Raw genomic sequence first — 24,399 nt, forward strand, 5'->3', positions numbered from 1 at the left:
GCGGCGGAGACCCGCAGGCTCCGTTCCCCCTCGGCTGCTTCAAGATAAAAGTTGTGCAGCTTCAGCGGCGCCGCGCTACTCCATGCGGCCCCAGAGCCGGGAACTGCAGGATGAATAGCGAATTAACCCGCTTTCCTTGGGAATCCGCTCTGCCCGCTTACTTACGAGAGGAGTAACTGGAAAAAGTGAATTAGGGCCCTGGCATGGGGGGGGGAGTCCCGAAGTCATACACGGACATACACCGAGTGCAGTATTTATTTAAGACATGCAAACATACAAGTGGAAATACGTGCAACAAAAGCCGCTTTTCTGGGCAGGATGGCTGCTGTTAACATCCTACACGGCGCCTTCAAAGTAAAATTGCTTCCCTACTGATCTGCAGTAAGAACTGTATTCAAAGTCACCCGTGTTTGATTAGAATAATAAAAAACCAACAGGGATTTCATTGCCCTTAGAAGAAAGCATCCCGTCTAGTAAAGAATCCTCAGGGAGCTGCAATGGCTTTCTCCACTGCGGCAAGTTCTGCAGGAATTAGGAAACACGCTGCTGAGGGACAGAAATTCTTTAAATCTTACATAAGGATTACAAAAAGTGATAAACGGGTTTGTTCCAGTTCAGCCGCACGCTGTGAGGCCCAGGGCAGGAAATACTTGAGGAGGCATTACGCTTGAGGTGAATATATAGTTTTACTACAGGCCTACTGTAAATGAGGTTACCAAAACAAAAATAACCTAATCCTTTAATTTTTGAACTATTTGAATACAGAGGATTATTTTTCTAATTCTATGTTTGTTATTGCTACAGGAAAACTTAAAATAAGTGTTCTTTATTTCACTTCCAGGCAGTTAAGCTTTCTTTATCCAGCAGCAAACGAGGAGTGGTGCCTATGACTGTCTCTGAATGGCATCAACAGATCTGAAAGAGTCCCTTTGTTTTAAACCCGAGAGGCCTTCAGAAACTCTGCCTTGCTACCCTGTCTGCACCAAGGCAAGCGAGCATTAATCCTATTTTACAGGTAGAGAAAAATCAAAATAGAGTGTTAACACTGCTAAGGCCACAGAAGGTAGGACCGTCAGAGCACCGGTAGGTACTAACACCTCATGCCCTTTGTACTCAGATGGCTAGACAATTCATTAGGGGACTGAAAACAAAATAACACGTTGTTAGTGCTAGAGCTCCAGTCCTGCTCAACAGCGTATCAGCACTTGGTAAATTAGTCCCTGCCAGGGAGTAGCACAGAGACACGGCAAGTGGGCAAACAGGGGCACAGAAAAGGCAAATGAGTTGCCCAGCGTTACCAGCAGGTCAGTGGTAGAACAGGAGACAGGACCAGCTCTCGCAAGCATCAGCCCAGGCAGCGGTCAAAAATGCGACATTAAAATGGAAGGAGCCCTCTGCCAGGGCTTTGCTCTTACCTATAGCCAGGAACTAATTTTGGGACCTTCCAGAACTCAAACTGGACATTTTTGGTAAAGAGACACTGGGCAAGCCTATGGTAAAAGCAGGATGTCTTTCCGCAAGAAAGTTCTTGAGGCTTTTGTGATAGGACGACCGGAGCTACTGTCACAGCCCAAACCTAACTATGTGACAAGCAACAGAGAGGACTGCCCTGAAGGCCTGCTCCAGGGTATGCATTTATTCTCCTCAAATCTACAGGCAAATTAAAAGAAAATAGAGAAGAGAGAATTTTAAGTCCCACAAGTACTCTAAAGGGGATAAAAAGCACTGGGCATGGCTGGTTACTTCGGTTTTAATGAATGGTTTATGGACATAGTGCAACTGTAGCACATTTCACTTTATTCCCTGTATAAAAATATTAATAAAGATATCAAAGTCAATGGCTGAGCAGTTGTTCAGTCTTAAAATGCTTTCATGCCTTTCCCCCCGCCTTTTTTTTTCCCCCTCATGGTAACAACTAAAGTTTTCAAAACCATTCCGCAGGCAGTAAACCCAAAGCATTGCCCTAACCTGAAAACAACGTGTTTGGACCTCGATTTAGGCTCACCTGCTCTTTATCTAATCCCCAAAAGATCTGATGCTTCCAGGAGCAAGCTTGCAGTCATTGTAATAAATCCACAAACTTTGACATGGAAGCTACAGTATCTCCAGAAAGGAGGTCAATTAGAAGCAGTACATTGATAAGTGAATCTACTCAGGAAGGAAGGTTTGATTTGGCCAGGTTTTTTGAAAAACTGTGGCAACAATTACTTTGTGGAAGAGCATGCAGAGGAGCATGTTATTCTAACACCTTATTTTCTAGTAGTTAATAGGGGTCATTGAAGGGGTAATGGGGGTGTCCAGCATCTCTTGCTACTAGCTTTCCATTCACCTGTGAAGTAAACAGACAGACTCATGTCAGAAAGATAGAAATCCATTCTTACTCTCAGTTTCAGACCCTGCATGGTTTAGATTTCTAAATCTTCATATCCCAAGAGAACAACATCTTCAGATCTTAAACAAGAGCTGTTCTCTCTACCCCCAAGTCCTCTTAGCACTTCTTGAAAGAAAAATTTAAAAAATGAATTAAAAAAAAAAAAAAGAGACAGATTTCTGTAGCCTACAGCAACAGTCTGTCTTCTAGCTGCTGAGGCTTGAAGAATTAGATTAAGAATAGTTGAAAGACTTTTGCCTTGTAGCTGTTACTAAGTGGTGTAACATGCACACTTCAAAACACTTTATTGGAGTTGGAGCTTTTGCCCATGTTTCCATGATAGAGAGTTGCCAGGCTGCCAATTTTACAGATGGTTAAGATGAAACACATTGAATAACTTGTTCAGGGTCATACACTGAAGGATTAAGAGTGTCACTGAACTCCTTCATAGCGCTTTTTGTTTAAGAACATTTCCACAGAAGACCAGCTTCTCCAGCTATAAAATGGGAATACTGAAACTGATGTTCACAAATAATGAAACAGAGGCTCAGGCTGGCCCAAAAGCAGACGTGGCCACGCAGAAGTCGCAGTTCCTGCATCCCACCTCCAAGCATTCAGATGCACGAGTTGCATTTCTAGTTGGATTAAGTCCATTGCAACACCCCCAGCTCCCAAGGAGCTGAGGTAAAACCTTGCTCCTCACCTGTAATGACTGGGGAAATTTAGGTGCAGCAAAGAGACACACACCTCCCCGGGTGACAGACTAGCATCATTCAGCTAAAACTTACATTAAGCGACTAATGACTAAATAAAAGTTATGTTAGACAAAATTTGTTTTTATACATATACATGTGATTTTTATATTAATGTGATGTTAGAGATCACTCACAATGTTATGGGAACAGAGGGAATCACAGGGACTTTCAAATCAAGGATCCACTAGCAAGTCCCTCTATTAAGCTTTCAGTAAAAAACCTGCATTTCAAAGCAACAACTGAAATCCCTAGTAATTAATTGTTTACCGTGAAGACTACTGAAGTGTGAAATTAGTCACTTGGGGGCACTACAGAGCAGAAAAAACAAGATGTTAAGGTTTAACATTTGACTGATGCTCAGCTTAAACTAAAATAAAGCTGAAACGAAGCTGCCAGCTGAAGGCAACCCTTAAAACTGTAGACAAAAGTATCGCAGTATCTTCAGGTTTCCTCGTATTCCCTTGAGAGCTAACAACTTCTGCATGTTCCTAGAATTCATATTCTTCGTTTTTCCCCTCCAGTTTCTTCCCCCTGCATATTTCACTACAGAGAACAGCTCTTCAGGTAAACATTCTTGTTCGCAGCATGCCAAGACAGCAGCTGCCAGAAGCAATGTTCCACATAGCTGATTCCAGTCTACCCCAGGAATTTGAAAGAAGGAGGGGGGGTAAAATCAGCAGTGAACACATTGCAGGTCAACGGTAGCTACCTATCAAAAATAGACAGATCATCATGTGTACAACACTATTACTCCTCCTCTCCTGGCTTTCTAGTCATTCAAGTTTTGCTTAAGTCTATTCCTTGGCCAATTATGTGTTTCCAAAAGTTTCGATCTCAGGCTGGTGCAAGGAATGGCTGAATAATTTCCAACCTCTATCCACATAAGGAGCTGTTAAAGTATAAAGCAACTCAAATTGTCTACAGGCAATGTCATAGCCTCTCCTCAGGCTTTAAACAAAAACCCAACGTGGAGAAGAATGGCACAACTCTAAGAACTTATGGTTGTACATCAGTGAAGTAAAGCAAGGAAAAACTGTCTCGACAGTTATGATAGGAGCTCTGATATCACTGCCATATCACACTTTGAAATCCAGACACTATGAGTTAAATTCATAGAGGAGAGAGGCATGAAAGGTTAGACAGGAATTTTAATTCACAGTTGATGAAAAAAATCATTCTGATAAGCCCAGAAGGGATGGGCAGGAGACAAAAGGTTCCACTAGAGATCTTACAGCTACAGAGTCGTGTTTTAATTCTCCTCATCTTGTTTCTTCCTGTCTTGTTATCTGACAATATGGCAATATCTTTGAAGCCCAGCTGCATCACATTCACCCTTTTTCTAGTTGGATGGGCTAGCACTTTGAACTGTATTTCATCTCCCCTTTGTGAATCGCTGTGATCTGATCGGGTCTCCCAGGTAACAAAAAGCACATGAATTATCCCCTGCTCATCCAAGCCAGGCTACATTCTAATGTATTTTGCAGTTTCATTAACAAAACAACTTTGTTTGCAGCACAAGTAGCAAAACACTTGAAAGAAACATACTGTAAGCAGCAGGTGTGCTTGTCACTATCACATTCACACAGATGAGCAGCTCAGCTTGTAGTTTGGTGCATAGACTCCTGATCCGTAAGCACAAAGCTAATTTTGGTTGCAGGGATGTGGGGGTTTATATTTACGCACAGATACTGAAGCAAGCCTACGGTTAAAAGCATGGCCTTGAAGCTCTCATAAGCCCCAGCATGACAAACAGTGAAAGCTGTAAAAAGTATCTGCCCTTGATATGAGACAGTAATTCACCACACATTCACAACTTCTCTTTTCTAGTTCAGACTAGTCACTGATATGCCCTTAAGTACTCAAAAAAACCTCAATAATAAATCCTGAAGTAAAGCTTCCCCCAAAGAATTCCTGTAGCCAGTAGCCACTGACTACTGAAGAAAAATTTACAGGCAAACTGCTGGAGAGGCAAGGGTATGCTTGACAGCTTCCAAATTTGCAGAGACCTACTGTATCTATGCAGTGTACTGTATGATAGAGAAGGCATAAATCACTTCAGACTCATTACAGCACAGTTGCCATGTGGTGTTTGGTGACGCACCAGGGAATGGCAACAGCTCTCCGTTGCATAGTAGGAAGCCGGACAATAAGAAATGAGGAACACTATAAAGACAGGAGACAAGGCATTGACTTTTTTTTTTTTTTTTCTTTTTTTCACGCAGTGAGGGGAAAGGAACAAGGTGAGGTCCTTTAATATAAGACAAGAAAGACCAAGAGGACTTCAACACTTACAAGGCATTCGTTCTCTAAAAACAGACTGGCATCTGATAGCACACAAGGTAAGGTTTCACACGACAGAGTAAACTACTGATGCGAAAAGATGCTGTGGCTAACAGATTTGGGAAGAAAATACAACAGCCTGAGCCAAACTCCCTATGTTGGGGGAAGGTCATTACAACAGATGCTGAAAGGGGGGACATCCAGTGGAGGGGAGTGGACAAATTCCCTCACGTGACTTCCACGATGGATGTGGAGAACTAACAGCACCCTGAGTCTTCACTGATCTTAGAGGTTTATGGTATAAAGTAGATGGGGACAGTTGGAACAAGGGGTACTTCTGGAGGAATGGCATAGACCTTAGCCTGCCTGTACATGAGAAGAACAAATCAGCATGAGTTTAGTGAGATGGGACTCTGGCTTAAAGGCCCACGGACAGGTCAGTAATGAGAACAAGAGAGAGACATCAGTGGCCAAAACAGAGGAGAAAAGCTTTCCAAAAGTTACCTTTTTTGTACCCAGCTTTTGGAAAATTCTTTCATCTTAGATACCCTAAAGAGATGTAGTGTTCCTATGAGTAAGTAGTTCTGATGGGGACAGTAAAAGAAAGAAAACTGCGAAAACCCCAAGTTGTGGCCACATGCACATTATGAAAACTAACAGAAACATGAGAAACTTACCGTAATCATTGGCACAATGTAACGCCAGTTTTTGTTCAGGCTTCCAATGTGGCTCATCTCCTCTTCCATGAGGCTGAAATCAAACACCTGAGAACAAAAGCAAGAGGCTATTGAATAAAGATTCAATAACCCTAGGTTTTTCATATTTAATTGATGATGAGTTTTGCCTCTTGGTTTTGTTTCCTTTGTAAGTCACAACCATCCCCTTGTGCCGTGAATTTCTCCAGAGACCCACAAGCAATAGAGCTGACTTAAAGGCAAAAAGGTTCCACTTCTCAATAATCCAGGACAGAATGGAACAGCAGCAGGGACCTGAGACATTGCTGACTATTTCAGCGTTTAATTTCAGATGACAGCGCAACAACTGAGGCAAACACACAAGACTGGCGTAATTTATTAAGCTGCAGTTACATAATATCTTTTGTACTTTCAAAAACAAAAACTACAATGCTATATTAGAGTTGCAAGATCCTAGTGGTAAAACCCAAGTAAATTAAACATAATGCAACCTGTACTATTTCAAACACCTTCAGAAGCTGCAACTTTGGTAAGCCTGAGCCTCCAATAGAGGCAATTTCCATGCAACTCCGATCAACAGAATTTATGTATCTAAAAATCTTGGCTTCACACAGTATTAGTTTGTCTTCTGTTCATAAATATGAAGTTGGAATTAAGCCCATTTTATAACAAACAAAAAAAAGGCTTAAAGCCTGAGGTGTTCATACACTTGCCAACTCTAAGCTTACACTGATACTGCATAGCACTCTTCCACAGAGATAAAAAGCAGTGGGACCGTTCCTTCAAGTGCTGCCTACTCAGTCAATAGTCTGTTCCCATGCAGATCTAAACCTCAAGTAACTGCAGAGTCTACTGGAATTTCTTGACATTTCTAGCAGCAAACTACATGGCAGAAATTGGTTTAATGGGAATAACAGTTACAGAAACAAGTCTTAACTTGAAAACAAATATGTAACCAGCCAATCTGGTCCCCTGGAGGCGATTCAGAGACTTCCCTCCAAATTATTGGAAGTCAGAGTTTTCAAGTAATTTCTAAAGCGAACTGTCTCTATTTCAGAGCAGAAGTGAATCACACTAATTCTATTCCTTCATCATCATTAGAATAGCAGTTTGCTGCAGAAATAGTCACCAGCCCTCACTTGCGTGGTAGAACAACTGTTATTCCTAAATAAGAAACATTAAACGTCATTAGAAGACTCCCTTGATCAATAAATTTGTATCTCAGATAAATTTCGGGAGAGATTTTTCATTTAGACTTCTACCAAGGACATTCTTTACCTTTTGATAACAAGACTGTGCATGCGCATATATAACACACACACTTAGTTGCTTAAAACATATCAAGTTTGTTTTCCAAAAATCTTTACCCTCCCCTCTAAGTATGTGCATACATTGATGAACAAGAATGAACGAAGTGCCTCAGCTTGTTGTTCTGCAAGAAGTAGGACAGTATATAATTCATATAAAAGGGCATTGCGGAAACTCCTTTTCTCTATTTAAATTTACCTGGAGATTCTGCTGAATGCGAGCGGGAGTGACGCTCTTGGGAATGGCAACCACTTTACGCTGCACTTGCCATCTGTTAAGAGAAGGAGGAGAGAGATTTTCAATGCGTGCAGCCCAAGAACCCCGATATTTATTTTGGTTGAGCAATAATCTGTGGCAGCAGAGATACCACTTAGGTTTCTATGTGAAATAAAAACATCCAGAAGAGGGCTGACGTAGCACTGTATTATATTATGACCAAGCAATTCAGTAGCCACTGGACTAATCAATGAGAGGAAGATTCTATGATTCTAAGGTGCTCGTGCCTTTGAACAAGCAAGCAAGTTTCAGGTGAAACTCAATAGAAACCCAATAAACAGTCAGAAAAATGTACTTAAGCATTTTATGCAAGTTGTAACACAACAACCACTGAGAAACTAGAAGAAAACCCAGATTCCTCAAGTGCCTGTCTAGCAGCTTGACTGCCAAGTCTTGAACATGTTCAGCTGGCAGGGTAACTTGCTGCTGCCCAAGACTGTACTAGTGATATTGACAGACAAAAAAATGAGGATAGAAATCCAATTTTACTTTACAAGGTGCTGATCATATTCTGGATATCACCCAATCATCTTGTTTCCCAGTATCCAGTAGCTGGCTTTTGCTTTATAAAAACAAAACAGCAAACGGTTCTTCAGTGCGAAGGAAGGTCCCTTCCTCAGCCCCTCTTCCTGGGAGCCCACCTGAATGCAGTAGCAAGTGCTCAGGGTTCAAGCAACCGGCCACAGGCAAATTCAGTAGGTGGCACTCAAACGTGGTACACTGCTGCCTTAATTGTCCTACTGCTATTCCACAGCAGAGAAGGCAGTGAACTGTCCCAGGCATGGATTCAGGCCCTGAATGGACCCCTCTGATCTAGCCCATCCACCTGCCCTAAGGCAGGACCAACTCTGTAAAACAAGAACCAAACGAGGTTTGCTTTTGGCGCTCCCTGTGATTTTAACTCCCCACCAATGCGGAATAACACGCACTTTAAGTAGATTCCTTTAGCTTGCGTTTTTTGCTTTATTTAAGGCTGGGTTCCCAATGCCACCCTCTCTCACAATTTTTCTGTACCTGAGGATGATCTGTGCAGGTGACTTGCTGTATTTTTCTGCCAGCTTTTTGATCCCAGGTTCTTCTAGAAGCACAGGCTCATCTGGGTGTTTCCACATGCGATCTGGAGAACCAAGGGGACTGTAGGCAGTGACAACCAGTCCTTGTTTCTGGCAGTGAGCTATCAGCTCGTTCTGAGCTAGGTAAGGATGGCATTCTACCTATTAAAATGACCCATAATGAGTGGCTAGAGAACAGATATCAACACAAAGCTCTAAACAAACAGGAAGTCAAAAGCACAGCAGAACCAAACACATCACAGGAGGTCATTCCAGATTCTGTACAACCTTATGAGGATAAGCTTTAATGAAAGAATGAAAAAGCATCTGGTAGGCTAAGTTTACAGGAAAAGGTGACTAGATTGCCTAAGTTTAGAGTGCTGGATTTTCCTCATGTACCAAACAGAACATCCAACAAGCAAGGAAGCTCTCTACAGAATGGATTCACGTTACTCCCCCACAGTCTGTCTTTTTTATAGACTAAATTGTTACTTAGAGGGAAGATGAACTCTTCCACAGACCTGTTCAACCAAGCAGGCATAAATGGCCACAGAACATGGATATAGGCCTCCTCCCCAACAAATTAACCTGCCTGGGAAGACCACTTCTGTGGCCCTGCTCCTGCAGAGGTGGCTATATTCTTCCCGGTACATAAGAAGATACACCCCTTGCGCTAAACACATAGCTGTGGTTTGCAAATTCTTCACTCTTATGGTCACATAGGAAAGGTATTTGTCCTCTGCTTTATTCACCTTACCTGGAGCACAGCTGGTTTGACAGTAGCCACACTTAGTACATCACTGATCTGACGACTGTTGAAGTTTGACAGCCCAATGGCTTTCACAAGACCTTTTTCTACCAGCTTTTCCATAGCCTTCCAGGTATCCTTGTAATCAGTGTAATCATAACGCATCGTGTTATCAGGATTCTTTGGGAAGAGATTGTCCCCTCGCCTATAGCATCAAAGGTAAAGTGTAAGTACATATACCATATTATTTATATTATGTTAGTTCTTCACTAAAAGAAACTCAAAGTATTCTCAAAAGCTTATACATAGTTTGGAGGACAGAGTACAAATTGAGCAAATTTGTCTGTTGAATTCCATTATGCTGACTTAACCTATAAGAAATTATTTTACATAGTCTTTCCTATGTAAACTTGTTACACAGTACTTTGAACAACTTACCTATACAGTAGTGACTACACAAAACTGATAAGCTACTGTATACACAGCAGCAGCTCTTTGCACACTTTGATTCTAGCAAAACAGCTGATTTAGAGAGCAGCAGCCCAGAGGGCAGCTTTAGTTTTTCAATTTGTTTCTGAGCGAGGACTAATATTCTTCATAGTCCGTTTGGAGCTGCAACCAAAGGGATCTTGGTTTAAGAGCTATCTAGGGGAGACTGCAATCAAAGTACACTGGTTTTCCCACTCCCTCTGGATTCTGTAGCAGTGCTAGCACTCGATACAAGCACAGATTCTCAGAGAGGTCTTAACATGTACATGTTGATTGTAGGTTGGGTGTGTTTCCAGTTAGTCATACCAACGCATTTAAAAAATAAAACTAAACTAAAAACAAAACCAACACCACACACACACACACAAAGAACCTGGCTATGCCAGGTGACACCACCGCACTGCCAAAGGACTACGACTGGTCTCTGAGCTGTCCATGCAAGGAGGGGTGCCGGCAATCCCACTGGAAGAGTGCTGCTTCATAACCACTGCAGGACTCTACTGGTGCAGGTCTCAGAGACTGTCTTGCATTGCTCTAGCTAAGCAGTGAACGATGTGAGAAATGGCAGCAGCTGGGGACAAGGGGAGATGGTTCTTGTTCATGTCATTGATAGATCTGGAACCAAAAATAACTCTGAAAACCTTTTGAGCTCCTGACTCACAAAAGCAGCCTCATATGTCAAAAGTAAATATATTAAGTGAGAGATTAATTTTCAAGACCTAGAGGCACTGTGAATTTCATCCAGAAGTCTGTTTTAATTTCTGTGTAACTAACATTCTTTTGCTTAGCTTCCCAATACAATAGGCATTATAGATAACCATGCATTAAAAAAGTTGAAGTAGAGCTAATGGAAAACTGTAGAAAAACCACTTCCTATGAGAAAACATAAAACTGCTTTATTAGAACGTCAGTTTTGTCAACAGTTTCCACAACATCAAGCACATTTAAATATTAGTAACACCTAAATATACATCATTATTTGTGTTACATGTTATTATCAAAGCAACGTTTAATGGGTTTTTTTTTCAATCAACTGGAAAACAAACCTGTTTCACAATAGGGGGAATTTTTAACAGTTCTTCCTCCAAACCAGCTCTAGTTGAAAACACTTCCTCATTCTGTTATGCTGAGGAATATATTTGTACTTTGAGCATCTTTTATCCTTAGTATTGTATGCTTTGAAAAATTCAGTTCACATGACTAGAAGGGGAAAAAACACATTCACAAATTTGCAGAACAGACAGAAGCCCCTTAAACTGAAAGGGTTTCTGCTGTTGAGTGAAGTCTCTATGCAAACACGTGGTCAGGAGATTTATCCGCCCCCTTGCCTTTTTACTGATTGTAGGTGCAGGGGGGACAGAACTGCTTCCACATCTACAAGAAAATAAAGTAAGGAAATCTGCTTCTGATGGGGTTGTAGGATAAGTGCATTTAGCGCTTAACTGGAGAACTTTCTCATCTCCTATTTCCCCAAATTGTAGAATTAAAGTGTCATAGAAGTGATTTTCATTTCCTCCTCATACAGATACCACCATGATACTGCACATGCTGGGTCACTCTGGTACACTTAATACCTATTAGCAAAAAGTGCTGTCGTCTTTACAAAGTACTTAATTTTACATTTTACAGTTAAGTAAAACTAAGGCACAAAGCAGTGACAGGATTTCCTCAAGGTTACTATGTAGGTCAATAGCAGAACCAAGAACAGCTGCCACACTTCCCCAATGCCTAGATGATGCCTAGACTATTTTAAACTTCTAATGTATTTTAAACTCGACAAAGATTTTACCTCACAGCAAGCCAAATTTTCAGCTAGCGTAAGGTAGCAAGCCTCAGTATAGAAACCCGTCCCATAAAGCTTTATTACTTTTCCCCCAGTTAGACTACTTTCAGTTACCCAACTTTGGTACCCATGCCAAACTGTCAGCAGTTCAGTGATCCTAATTCCATTACCTGGTTGTTCTCACCATTAAAAAATTTAAGTAATTGCTTAAAGATTTTAAATGAAGACTTAATACCCATTTTTCCAGCCTCATCATTGCTAAATAATGAGAACAATTATCCCTCTTCTATTTACAGTACTTCTACACAAAAACAGAAATTTTGTCTCCTCTACTGTATGTTTACAGACTGGCTACAAATCTTACAGTAAACAAATCCTCATCTAACTGAAATTCAAAGAAGAATGAAATTCAAACAATTGTTTCTGTGAATGAATGGACCAAATATGAGTAAGCGTACAGGTTATGGGTAGAAAAGTGTCTATATGACAGTCTGTAGGACTACTTTCAACCACACTGAAAAACATCTTGCAGGCAGTATACATAGGAAGAAATTCACAGCCCAGAAAGAAGCTCCTCAGGACATAACACCAGCCACTTATGTAAAACTGGGGTTTCTGCTTTCTGTGCCCTTTCCAGGTAGAACTTACTCAAAGGCGTGAGGCCAGTGCATGAGGTACAGGTCCAGGTAATCCAGTTTCAAATCTCCAAGTGTTTTCCTTAGCGCTGGCTCTACGTCTTCTGGGTGGTGCTTGGTATTCCAGAGCTTTGATGTTACAAACAGGTCCTCCCTCTTAATAACCTTTAAAAAAAGGGAGAAGAGCATAATTTACTGGAAGAAGTTCAGAAAGGGAATTGTAGCAATTCCCCAACTAGCTTTAAATCAAATAGAACAATTTAAAAGAAAAAGTAACACATGAAACCTACAAATTAAACTTTTCAAAAATATACTGGATGGAGAAGAGAGAGACATACACACTTACACTGACAAGTCCTAAAGTATACCAAATACTTAGAAATTTATTAGAAGTTTTGAAAAATAAAACAATCCCCTCCACACACACACTCTTCTTCAAACTTTCCAGTTCAAGGGTTAAAGCCACAACTAAGTGCGATGTGGCCAAAAGAAAGATTACTCAAGTTTATTCATATGTAAATTTTGTAATTTCTATTTAACAATTCACATATTCTAGGCACAACCAGCTAACTTACTATACTCATATGTTATGAACCACGAATGCTTCTCATAGAAAGAGTGTGGGAAAATAAACAGAAGAAGTTTCCCCAAACCTCTGCACTTGCGTTTCTAGGTTCTGGGAGGAACACACTAAGAATTGAGCGCCCTGTACCCTGTATTGGAAGGGTAAGATGCAAAAATGAAACAAATGGAAAGTTGCTTAACTAGGAAGTATAAAACACAAAAGGGAGATCATATTTGGCAAGCTGAAGCACAGAACACCATCAGAGGGCACTTCTCACTGACTTATGTTGGACCAAGTTTCACTCCGTTCTATACTTTGTAGAAGCTGGCATGATTAATTGCTTAGTTTCTCTCCTCCAACTATTCAGTTTTGTGTTTCACATATGACTGCTGTATTCAAAGAGAAAGATGCTTTAAAAATTCTAGTTTTAAGTTAGCTAGTTAATAGGAACTGAATCAGAGTCCTATGCTTCCCTATATTAGTTACCATACCTAGTAGGAAGGAATCCTTGGGGCAAGCTGAAAACAGCCTCTCTCAAGCTAATCACATAACAAAGAGATTGCCCTAAAGCCAAGGCAAGAGCAGCAGGAAAGCAGGAACATAAGAACTTTCTTTCCAGGAGCTCTGAGGCTGTACAGGTAATCCTTCTGGCCCCTCGGGCCAACAAGAGCAAGGAGATGAATTTAAGATTCCACCTCAGGTCATCCATAGGAATGCCCATCACATTACTTTATATTTAGGCCATGAACTCTCACTGCAGGCCTTAGAGTCACCGTTACCAAACCTTCAAATGCAATCACTGTATTTACTCACTCCTATTTGATCTATAACCAAAAAACCCACAGTCACTGAATTTGCTGTGGCTACCCACCATTGCATGCTATTCTAGACTGGCAAACTAGAGTGACTTTTTATATAAATCATGGCAAATATTTTCCATTTTAACTAATGATTCTGGGAACCTCCATTTTTTTCAACACCCAAATTGGGATACTTTGTGGGGAGGGGGCAGGGAAATTAAAAAAGGCATTTTCTGTAGTTTCCATGCAAATATTCCTGACAATCTTTTCTCCTCCTGAGAGCCAGAATGGTTATAGAGGAGAGAAAGCCCTCTTTCATGCCTGCTCCTGATTAATAACAAACAGCTGGGATAGACCAGGAGGAAAAGTCACAAATGTTAACTTTACAGTCTACTTTCAGATCACAGTTGTAAATTTTGATACAACATACAGTCAGCATGGTGGTTCTTGTGTTTTTACCTTGTTGGCCCCCAGGCATTCCTGGAAAGCCTCCCCGATCTCTGCTTCATTGCTGTAAGCTGCTGCGCAATCAATGTGGCAATAACCCACGCTTAGGGCATATTTCACTGCTTCTTTCACCTGTAATCAGAAATAGATTATCTAATGCAATCAGTGAAAAGGGACACATGACTGGAAGGAAAAAAAAAAAGTTAGGGCCTTAGCGAGGAACACCCACAAAGCACAGATCTACATAAGGTCATGAGACTCAAACAGCATAGGATATGGCCCTCTGTGGCAGAGCCTTCAGTAGTGCAGAAGTAATTGGTAGCAGATGCTCCAAGAGTAACAAGACGACAGACCGTACACACAGGCCAAGCATGCAAGAACTCACCAGATGGAATAGGCGTTCATTCTTAACTACAGTTGTCACACTTTTCTTAAATATAAAATGAGCTTTAAGAAGCAGCTTTCAAATAAATCATGGCTTCAGAAGACAAACTTTCTGGAACTAACAGACCAATCAAAGAATGTCAGTCAAGCCTGGAAGATATCGCCTGTCTCCTAGTAAAGGAAGATCCTGGTTTCTAATTCCAGAATTGCCAGAGTTTGGGTTTGGTTCAACTGTTAACACTTAATTTCTAAGATAATGCTATTTTATGGCACATTTTTCATTCAAGTCTCATTCTTACTGATTGCACAACAACGAAAGTCACTATACTGCTCAATATTAACCCACGGCCTGCAGGGGAACTCCTGATGATGCTCACAACTTTGCATTTTGCTTTCCACATTGCAGACAATGAAGGTGTTGCCAACAGCAACGCATCCCTTGCAAGAACCAAGAATTACTACAGATTTCAGTGTCGTCATCATCTCCCATTAAGTTAATGAGCATTAAGTAAAATCTATTTCATTTAACTTCCAGTAGACAGTAAGCACATGTTCTCTTTTACATCTGTCCATCTGAAGTGCTACAGTAAGAGCACATCTTATCTGTACAGGGATTTCTATACATTGCTCTTCACTGACTTGTCTCTCGAGACCGTGGGAGATTGTAAATGCGTATAAGGCTTGATGCAACAGGGCCCTAATGTATTCCTAGAGATTACATCTCTCTTGTTAAGAGATTAAAAAAATGTGTCCACAAAGGCTAGAGAGATTGATTTCTTTCAACTTAATCAAAGTACCAGCATTTTCAATTTTAAAGCTGACAAAATTATTAACACCAATTAAAGATGTGTACAGTCCTGCTTTCAGATGCTACAGAAAGAGAAGGGGGAATCAAATGTGAAAGAGATCTGTCTTCTACTGGCAGATTTCATTTGTTTTTCTTGTCAATAACTGCAGTAAAGGCAGACACAGGATATTCTGACTGCATTCTTTGGCACGTTGAGAGGAAAACTGGAATGTAGACGAGTTTCCCTTAGCCAGAATGACAAAGCACTTCTACTACAGCAGTGAAGCAAGCTCTTCCTTTCTCTAGCAGGATGGTATTTACAGTCCTTGTTTGACTTTGACAAAGACATTCCTCAGAAGGTCACTACAAAGTCAAGGTTGTGGTAATTTTGAAATCACTTGAGACATATTAAAGGCTTTTAAGGCTCAATATCCACCCTCCAAAAAGGTGAGAGTTGTGGAGCCAAAGCAGAAAGGAAAGGAAAAACAGCGGTGTCCTTTGTGTGTTCTAATCCCCCATTTCCTCTATGAAGATAATAATTTTTTTTAATCCAAACAAGCACAAAATTTGCCATGAAATGAAAGTAGGCACCAGAAAACTAGAGATAAGGCACTTCAAACATATCTCTGCAAAGCAATAAACAGGAGGCTGCATTTCTGTATTGGAATGTTTTGATAAATTTCTAGGACTGAAAAACTGGGACTGGTCGTTTAAATAAGGTCTGGATTTGGGCAAAATCTGTATTTGTGTAAGCTGCTCTCAGCCTACTAAGACATTCTAAGGTGAACTGAAGAGTTCCTGTTCCACGCAAAGGGCAAACAAGCAAGAGAAAGTGTGCAAAAAAAGCATTTCTGGAGGGGGAAAAAAACAAACTAATACCAGACAGAGATAAATTTAAGAGTACTTTGTTTTAACAGAAAGTTTTGTATTTTTGAGATTATGTTCAGACAGGAACATGCATTTCCTGGGGGGCAGAGGGGAAAAAAAAAAAAAAAAGACAACAGAAGCAGTTGGAGATTCATATGCCTCAGGATATTTAGTGTTATGAAGTAACAATAGCCAAAGGATCCTTCAAACTTCCCATATGTTCTTTAGTTTAGCCTGTCAATGCTGCTATGGAAGGAGCAATTACCGAGTTCGTTTTTCATTAGGCAAGTTGAGTCACACAGTTTAAGTGTGACTCACCAACCTAGCATCATATAACGACAGAAAGTAGGTCTGAAAGGACCCTGGGACATCATCTAGTCTATCCTCATGCCCCACAGCAGGGCCAACTAAGTCTAAACCACTCCTACACACATCTGTCAGAACCCTTCTTGTAAGTCACAGGCAGCCTATTCCAATGCTTGGATATCTTTACGTTCAAAGCCTTTTAGATGTCTAACCAAGACGGCCCTGATGCCACGTCCTATTCCTCACAGACATGAAATCCATAGCTTCCCCTTTGTGAGGGCTTTTTGCGCATTTGAAAAGCTCCAGCATGCCTCCTCTCAAACCTCGCAACCATGTACCTGTGGGCGCTTGCATCACAACTCACCTTTCCCAAACCTTTCATCACTGTTGCTGCTCGCTTGTCCGCTGGTTCATGCTTTTCTTGGAAGTGGTTTGCCTCAAAACAGTATTGCAGCAGAAGCCTTACTCTCCTTCATTGCACAGCAAAGTCCTAGAAACTACACTCCCACTTACACATCCGAGCAGGGGCCTTGGCCTTCCCACCCACCCTCTTGTTTTTGAAGATGGAGGAACACGATACTGCTAACAATCAGTGGCAGATTCAGAAACAGAATCTTTAAGTCCCAATTCATTATAATATCCATTATTAGATCTCCAGTTTTTCACCTTGTGATGGGCAAATTGAAGCACTAACATGCCATCTTTATACCTCCAAGCAACACAGAGTTCAAGCGATTAAGGAGCCTCTTCTGCACAGCCCCCAGCCATTATGAAGAGGTTTTCACTCTAACAGTTCCAGTCAATAATACTTGGAAAGAAAAGGCTCTGACAGCCTCCCCTGCTTCCCGCAAAGTTGTCACATTTTTAAGCAGTCCATTTGCTGACAGGAAATAGGAAATAAACAGATCATCAGGCCACATGATACTCAGATGCAACATAAGTGTTGCTATATCACAGTTTGCACATACTGTACTAAAATTTGCTGAAAAGGAACTCAGACCGCCACATAAGTAATGCCAACTTAAGAGTTGCTGTTCCCTAAAATAGAGTTTTGCCTCCTATCCTTCAGATGCCGAATTCAAGTCCCCCCTTTCATATATACCAGCAGCAGTGAGTTTTTGTGCATGTAACCAGGATTCTCTATATTGTCTAACAAACATTTCCAAGAACTAAACAGCCTCCTCCATAGCTGCAATCCTGTCACAAGACACCCAGTCCGACTGGTTTTCTGAGGTACGCGTTTCCTCTTCAGCTTTCCTGAAGCTTCACACAGAAATACAGCTTCCCTAAGCCCCGTGTCTCTCTTCCCCACAGAACGAGCCTCTGCCACAGCAGGTTAGACTGTTCATCAGGTGGGAATCAATCCTCCAGGTTGAAAGCATGGCCCACATGAGAGAAGAGAACAAAGCATTAAAGGATTACAGATAATCAAGCTCCAATATTAAAAAAAAACCCACAGTACTGATTCTTGATGCTCCTGTCTGAATGGACTTCTCTTTGAACTCATTCATGCTGCCAGTTCATAAGCTTCTGTACTGTGTTCCCTTCCATTCAATAGCCCTCCATCATGTTCCTATGGTAACACGTGAAACAAATTTCTCTTCCAGCATTTGATCATGTAAGACAGAAAACATCCTATTATTTTACAGGATCTAAATCCTATAAAATCCTATAGCCTTCCAACGTAGATTTAGACTCAATTTCCCCTCCCCGTTCTTACCATCTAGGAAACTAGGGCTGCAATGATGCCTTTGTCCTGGACTGCTAAGATCTGGCTACAAGGTCAAGGCTTGTTTAGAATCAGGAATAGTAACAGCAATAATAAAGAAATTAGTCAAGAAAGTAAGGTCAAGACTGAAAAGCAGCTTGGCAAGGAAAATAATTACAACCTGAAAAATATTTACCTGAAATAATTTAAAGCCATCCACTTCCACTCTTGTTTCTAATGCAGCCCTTGCACAAAAGAGCTTTCGATGAATAGCCTCTACTTGGGAAACAGCTAGATTAAATATAATCAATGATAATTCTTCTGCTTCTCTAGGTTTTTGCCCTTAGTCTTTAAGTCATCAATACAATTATTCTCCCTGAACTACATCACATCCTTTTAAGGGTAAATCATTTGGACACTCTGCCAAATTGCTGCTATGTTTCTAAATTTTCAGAGTGATAAACAGGAATTTATTTCTTTCATAGGAATAGCAGCAAATTCTGTAACTCTGGCCATTTTCACTGCACTTTCTAGATTTTGCCTTCAATACATTCTAGGAATAAGTCTTTGAAGATAGTAGATGTTCCAAAGAAGTGACTCCCAATGACGTCCATGGGACCCCAGAGAAGATGGCTGGATCCCACGTGGGGCTCAGCTGCTAGAAGTGCCGCTTACTATGGCAAAATCCATCTGAATTAGGTTTAAATTATGCACAAGCGGGATCTTTCCTGGTTCTTTTATAAGACTACACTTTCCTCAGAACAGTTAGTGCACAAGATAAACAATGCATTCATATTTTGTTTGTTTAGTTTCAGGCATTTGTATTAGACAATGCACATTTAACTGCTTTGGGTGCACAGAAATTCATCCATTAAGTTCCTGCACGTTAATAAACTTAATTCAGCCATCAGCTGATGTTTTAAGTGACAGAGCTGAACATTCACCCTTGTCCTCATTTAAGAGGTTGACTGAGCTCTCACACCAACTCAGCTTCCCCATTAGCACAGCTTCTATTCCCAACAGATCCACTGTCCTGACAGTTGTCTGGACAGGAAGACCAACACTAAAATGGCTCTGAATGGATTCAATTTTTATAGCTTGTTTCCCATCTTTTCCTCTAGCTGGCACAAGAGAATGGCACATCACCTTGAGAACAGTTTTAACTTTCCTTCTCAGTCACGAGCAGAACGTCATCCAATGTACTCCAAAAACTATCACTGTGCTAACGCAAGAGTAGCAGGAAGATATACAACATTTACTGCACAGACATGCAATGCTACACATAATTCAAAAGGCATTATAAACAACAATACCAGCTAAGAATTCCACCAAGCAATGGACATTGTCTTTCACAGCAAGTATGTGCAATCTCTTCCCCCAAGAAATTATCTTTTAAATAAATGAAACAGAAAGGAAAAGACAGACAAGGGGGAGAAGTATTGCAATAAGAGGCACAGTCCATAGCATGAAAACATTCCCACAGTTTGTAGTAACACACAGAATTGTTTCCAAGTGTGGTGTTTGCCAATTCATTGCATTTAGAAGCAGAGTGAATATCTAATGACACATCAGTCATCTTAGTCTAAAAGCAGGACTACCCAAGCAAGTTCTTTGTTTTTCTGCTAAACATAGGCTGATCGCTGGAATAGGACTTATTACAAGAACAACTAGAGTTCTTGGCTCCCAAAATAACGCTTTCAGCTGAGTCATCAGCCCAAGCCAGAGGGATGTCTGGTCAAACTGGGAGCCTGAGGATTTTCCAGCGGAAGAGTCAGGCATCGTATTATAGCTACAGCATTTTCCCCGTCTCACCCCACTCATTGGTCTCTTTCTGGATTCATCTCCCACAGCACCACTGCCTGAGGCCTGGGTTAACAAGTCTGAAGGGATCTTCCGCTGCTGCTTTTGCGCCTTAAGGCCTTAGTCATGCAAATACATACATACATTCCACTGACTTCAGTGGACCTAAGACTAAAACCATTCAAGCAAAGGATCCAGGCCTCAGATCTAGGATCTTCAAAAAAGGTGCACAGCACACAAATACTAGTTGAGAGCACAATATTGTATTGTTCTCTGCTTACTTGGCCACGTTCACTCTTCCAAGTTCCCAGTCCTATGAGAGGCATCTTCTGCCCAGTGTGGAGTGTAACGAAGTCACATGCTGCAGACATTTTTGCCTAAAGAAGAAGAACAAACTGAGTTTTGCAGCAATTCAGTAAGTTGCAACAATTCACATTTGCTATGTAAAAATAAATAAATAAAATCATAGAGGTCCTCATGATGCTAGATTAAAGATGAAGCAGGTTCTTTACAATTTTTACTGGTATAAAGGAGATTAATAGCTACCCTGGAGAGACTATAAAAAGAGCCCCTGTTCTCCTCTTCCTTCTTATTCTCTTTTGTCCTTTGCAATGCACAAGTTTAAGATTTCGCAAGAGTTGAGAAGTACAAAAAGAAGCATCCTGCAATAACATAGAGTTAATAGAGAAAGTCCAGTGAAAACACGCTTTTTTTTTTTTTTTTTAAATCAGCAGTAAGCATTGATGAGGCAGAAGGGAGCAAGAGATGTTTGTCTGCCCTTAGTGTACAGTAATTCCACAGGACTTCTGCACTAAGTCTCTCTCTTTTACCAACTCACTACCAGTTGGCTCAGTAACCAAGCTCTAACTATCACCACAGTTGGGGATAAACACATTTTGTCAGAAACAGCTGGTGCAGGTTAAGGTTTGAAGACCTGATACAGGCAGGGTTTTGATTAGGAGTGAATGTTAAAGGCATTTATGAAGGCATAACCCAGAAATACAAAAAATAAAAAAATAATGCTCCGAAGAACATCACTGCTGGAGGATCAGTCCCATCTTTTTATGCCAGATATGTGCTTTGTCACCCTCAAATCCCAATTTTCACCAACTCAGAGCTGAACTACAGCTCATTATCAAGGCTGACTGGCATTGTGAAGAAAGCCAGAAACATTTTGGCTTCCTTTGCAACAAGCATATTTTTTTATGAATTGTTATATACCTAAAACAGGCAAATGCTACGAAATGAGAAGACTACTTTTTTAAAAAAACCAACAAAGCACTAAAAACCCCTCTCTGATGTGAGATCAGGGCTAGCAGAGAAGACAAAATGAAAGCAGTTTCAAAGGTGGACACTAGGAAATAACACCTCAGTACACAGTCATATAAAACTGGTGCATACATAAGTTTTCACTTTTTTTTTAATCATTCTGACATAAAACTAGAAATAGCTGTGTGTAAAGTGAGCTAAAATGCAGTAGGTCCTTACACATTTATGTGTTTTGAATCCCAAAATACTTCCTGCTCAGTCAGAAAGGGACGCTATCTTTTAAAGAGCTGAAAAATCCCTTACTCCCATACCACCAAAATCCACATGTAGACTCTGATGGAAATTTGAGACTAAGAACTCAACTCTTGCATAAGATGCATTTCAAGTACAAACAGAATGCAATAGCTAGCATCACTATTACAGAAAGTGTCCCACACCTGATTTAGCACAAATTCACAGAGAAGCAGCGTTCTTCTGTTACTCAAGGGAGAATGAAAAAAGATTATGCAAAGTCAGTTGTCACTTTGAGCCTGGGCTTCTCTCTCATGCTTAGCACGGTGATATCCAAGCATTTTCCCTGTGAAATTCAATAGAACAAAGGTCCAGCAGGATTTTCCATTACCTGTGGGTGGCCTTATAGCTGCTACAAACAGCAATCTGCTCACAGTGGCAAAGCTTTTTATCAAAAAGGAAGGTTTTGCAGTGTGTCCCAACATCCTCACAATCTACATTTCTGGTCAAGCTGTTAAAAAGAAACCACATTCAGGAAGAGCTCCAAAGCTGGCTAGCTGATTTCAGCAGAAGCCGAGGAAGTTACTTCCCAAGTTCAGCTGTGTCCAAACTCATTAATGTTATTTGTTTAAAAAAAAAAAAAAAAAAAAGAGTGGAAGCATGTGATGTTGGCTGAATGGCTGACTATGTAGGAGGAATAGATGTTTTCAAAGCAGAGCATTCACACAGCATATTATCCCAAAATAGCCCCGCCTTCTCCGTGTTGTTATAATTTTCCTCAGATAATTAAGTCCCAGCTGAGTTCACACAGAAAGTTTATATTTTCACTTTCTTGCTTAGCTTCTCAAGCCATGTTTTTGTAGATTTACAGCAGACACCAAACAGCACACTTGCTTTACAGAGAGACATAATAGAGTAGTTGGAGTGATCCTGACCTGAAGGCCATTGTACACCAAGGAGCTGGTGATCCTCATAACGGTTAACCTGAGTAGGTCCAGGTTTGTCTTGTGCTGCGCTTCACGTACAGCATGGCCTTCAGGCCTGTGCTGTGGGACACACCACCCATAGCTGCGGGATAAGCTCAGCAGCTAGTTGTAACAGGGGAGTCTGCAGGCAGCTCCCACTTGGTACCTGCGATTACACCACCTACATGTCCTTGCCTTTATCTAAAAAAGCAGGAAGTTCTCGTGCAAGCATCCTTTCTGTTTGACAGTAGAAATGATGAATAGAGTTGTTTTCTTGTAAGAGAATCCCTAATAGCTCAAGTGACTGAAACGAGGTAACCCTTTCTATGGACAGGGTCTGCACAACTTGCTGTGTGTGAACTGGAGGAGGTCTGTTCAATGCCGCACAACTCAGGGTTCCCAGCACCTGAAGGGATGTAAGATTACCAGTGCTATCCTCTTTCTTTATAGGGTTAGCTCCAACAAGTAACATTTGAGATGATACACAGAGTCTGAGTGCCTTTCTTATCGGGATTGTAACGGACCAGCACCTCCTGTGCAGAACAGCAGTTAAACACAAACTCGTGGCTCTGAATTTGCACTGAGATGTATTAAGTCCAGATGCTAGTGCTGAAGGCAATCATCAGTGAACCAAACTGTGGGTGTACATTTATTTTTTGGGGTAGGGAGTCAGAGAAGGAAGAATGACAATGACAGCAGTATTCTCTGCTATTCTGAATTTGCACGGCAATGTTGTAGCCAGCTACATGCAAGTAGGTACTTTTTACCTGAATTCAGTTACCTAAACAAAGGTATCTTCTTACACTGTGCAACACAACTAAAGACTTAAGGCTTTTTGATTCACATCGGCCTATAACACAAATATGACAGAGCCATATGCTTTACACAACCATGTTACACAATCATCGTAAATGCAACACTTCAGCCCAGAAGACAAAGTACGCATTTAATCAATAACTAGCATCAGCACATTTTCTAAGAACCACATAACACCGTTGTTTATTAACACTGCAGAGAGAGCAGAACTACAGCCCCTGGAAGAATGGAAACACACCAGAATTAGAAACACTGGAAGAAAAGACACTAATTAATACTTTCCACTCAGATTCTTCCCCCAGCAAGGAAATGTAAGAGAACTAGTGTCTACCAGCCATCATTATTTGGTGCATTAAAAAGCTAGAAGCCTCTTTTTAGAAGGGCAAAGACAAAAATAAACACAGAAGCAAACTAATTCCGGACAAGATGTGGTTTTGGCTTAACAACACTCACCTCTCCTATTGCCGCATTTGCATAGGAGAGTAATGCCCAGAGTAATTCAAAGGCAACGTAAGCAGCCTAGGTAGGAGGGCGCATTAATAACCAGAGAAGTGCAAACTACACCTGTGCATCAACTCCCAGCTACAACTCACTTCTAATGCAAAGCGAGGAGTTTTCCACCAGTAAAACACACCTAAACACGCATTAAATTAACAGGCGAGGATACACAAAGAGGTATATACTGAAAATACACGAGTCCCTGCTGCCGCACCGCTCTTGCCCCACAAGCGGGGGCCAACCCTCCCTCTTTCGCCTCCCCCGGCGGCGCCAAACGGGCGGCAGCGCGCCCACCTCCCCCTTATCGCGGCGGCGCAGGGGGCCCGCCCCGCGGCGGGGGGATACGGCAGCCCGCCGCCGCACTCACCGCACGCCGCCGAGCCCGCGCCGCCCGCCTATAGCGCGCGCCGCCGCCTGACCCGGCGCTTCCGCTTCCGGCCGCCCAGGGGCAGAGCGGCCCGGCGCGGGCCCGTGCCGGTGTTGGCGGCGGCGGCGGCGGCGGCGGCGGGCGGCCGGGCGCCCTCAGCGCCGCCCCGCTGCCGGTGACCCGTCGCCTTGGCCCTG

The 24,399-nt window shown here is 41.6% G+C and overlaps 1 protein-coding gene across 6 annotated transcripts; it reads right to left on the reverse strand.

Annotated features, from left to right (window-relative positions):
- Nucleotides 1-254: 254 nt before the first annotated feature.
- On the reverse strand, nucleotides 255-24,246 carry AKR1A1 (aldo-keto reductase family 1 member A1). 6 transcript variants are annotated; one of them, XM_082313643.1, is made up of 10 exons: nucleotides 24,203-24,246; nucleotides 20,338-20,433; nucleotides 14,217-14,336; nucleotides 12,406-12,557; nucleotides 9,495-9,690; nucleotides 8,700-8,899; nucleotides 7,608-7,680; nucleotides 6,084-6,170; nucleotides 5,911-5,955; nucleotides 2,289-2,329 (listed from the first exon to the last, which is right to left on the reverse strand). In XM_082313643.1, exons 2-9 carry the CDS (start codon nucleotides 20,425-20,427, stop codon nucleotides 5,947-5,949), a joined length of 927 nt encoding a protein of 308 aa, XP_082169769.1. In that variant the 5' UTR covers nucleotides 20,428-20,433; nucleotides 24,203-24,246; the 3' UTR covers nucleotides 2,289-2,329; nucleotides 5,911-5,946. The 6 variants fall into 6 exon arrangements, 3 of the variants coding, with proteins under 3 accessions (XP_082169767.1, XP_082169769.1, XP_082169768.1); XM_082313641.1 differs by lacking the exon at nucleotides 5,911-5,955 and having other exon boundaries at nucleotides 255-2,329; XR_014228337.1 differs by having other exon boundaries at nucleotides 2,297-2,329; nucleotides 5,911-6,170.
- Between the last annotated feature and the right edge of the window lie 153 nt (nucleotides 24,247-24,399).

Source organism: Platalea leucorodia (assembly GCF_965183815.1).
Source record: "Platalea leucorodia genome assembly, chromosome: 5".
In the NCBI taxonomy this organism is placed as follows: domain Eukaryota; kingdom Metazoa; phylum Chordata; class Aves; order Pelecaniformes; family Threskiornithidae; genus Platalea; species Platalea leucorodia.

Coding starts and splice junctions, on each gene's coding strand:
- AKR1A1 (XM_082313641.1), bottom strand. CDS start 20,427: ATGTCTGCAGCATGTGACTTCGTTACACTCCACACTGGGCAGAAGATG. Junction 9,691..12,405: donor CACTGGCCTCACGCCTTTGA/GTAAGTTCTACC, acceptor TTGATGCTATAG/GCGAGGGGACAATCTCTTCC. Junction 2,330..6,083: donor ACATTGTGCCAATGATTACG/GTAAGTTTCTCA, acceptor TTTACTTCACAG/GTGAATGGAAAGCTAGTAGC.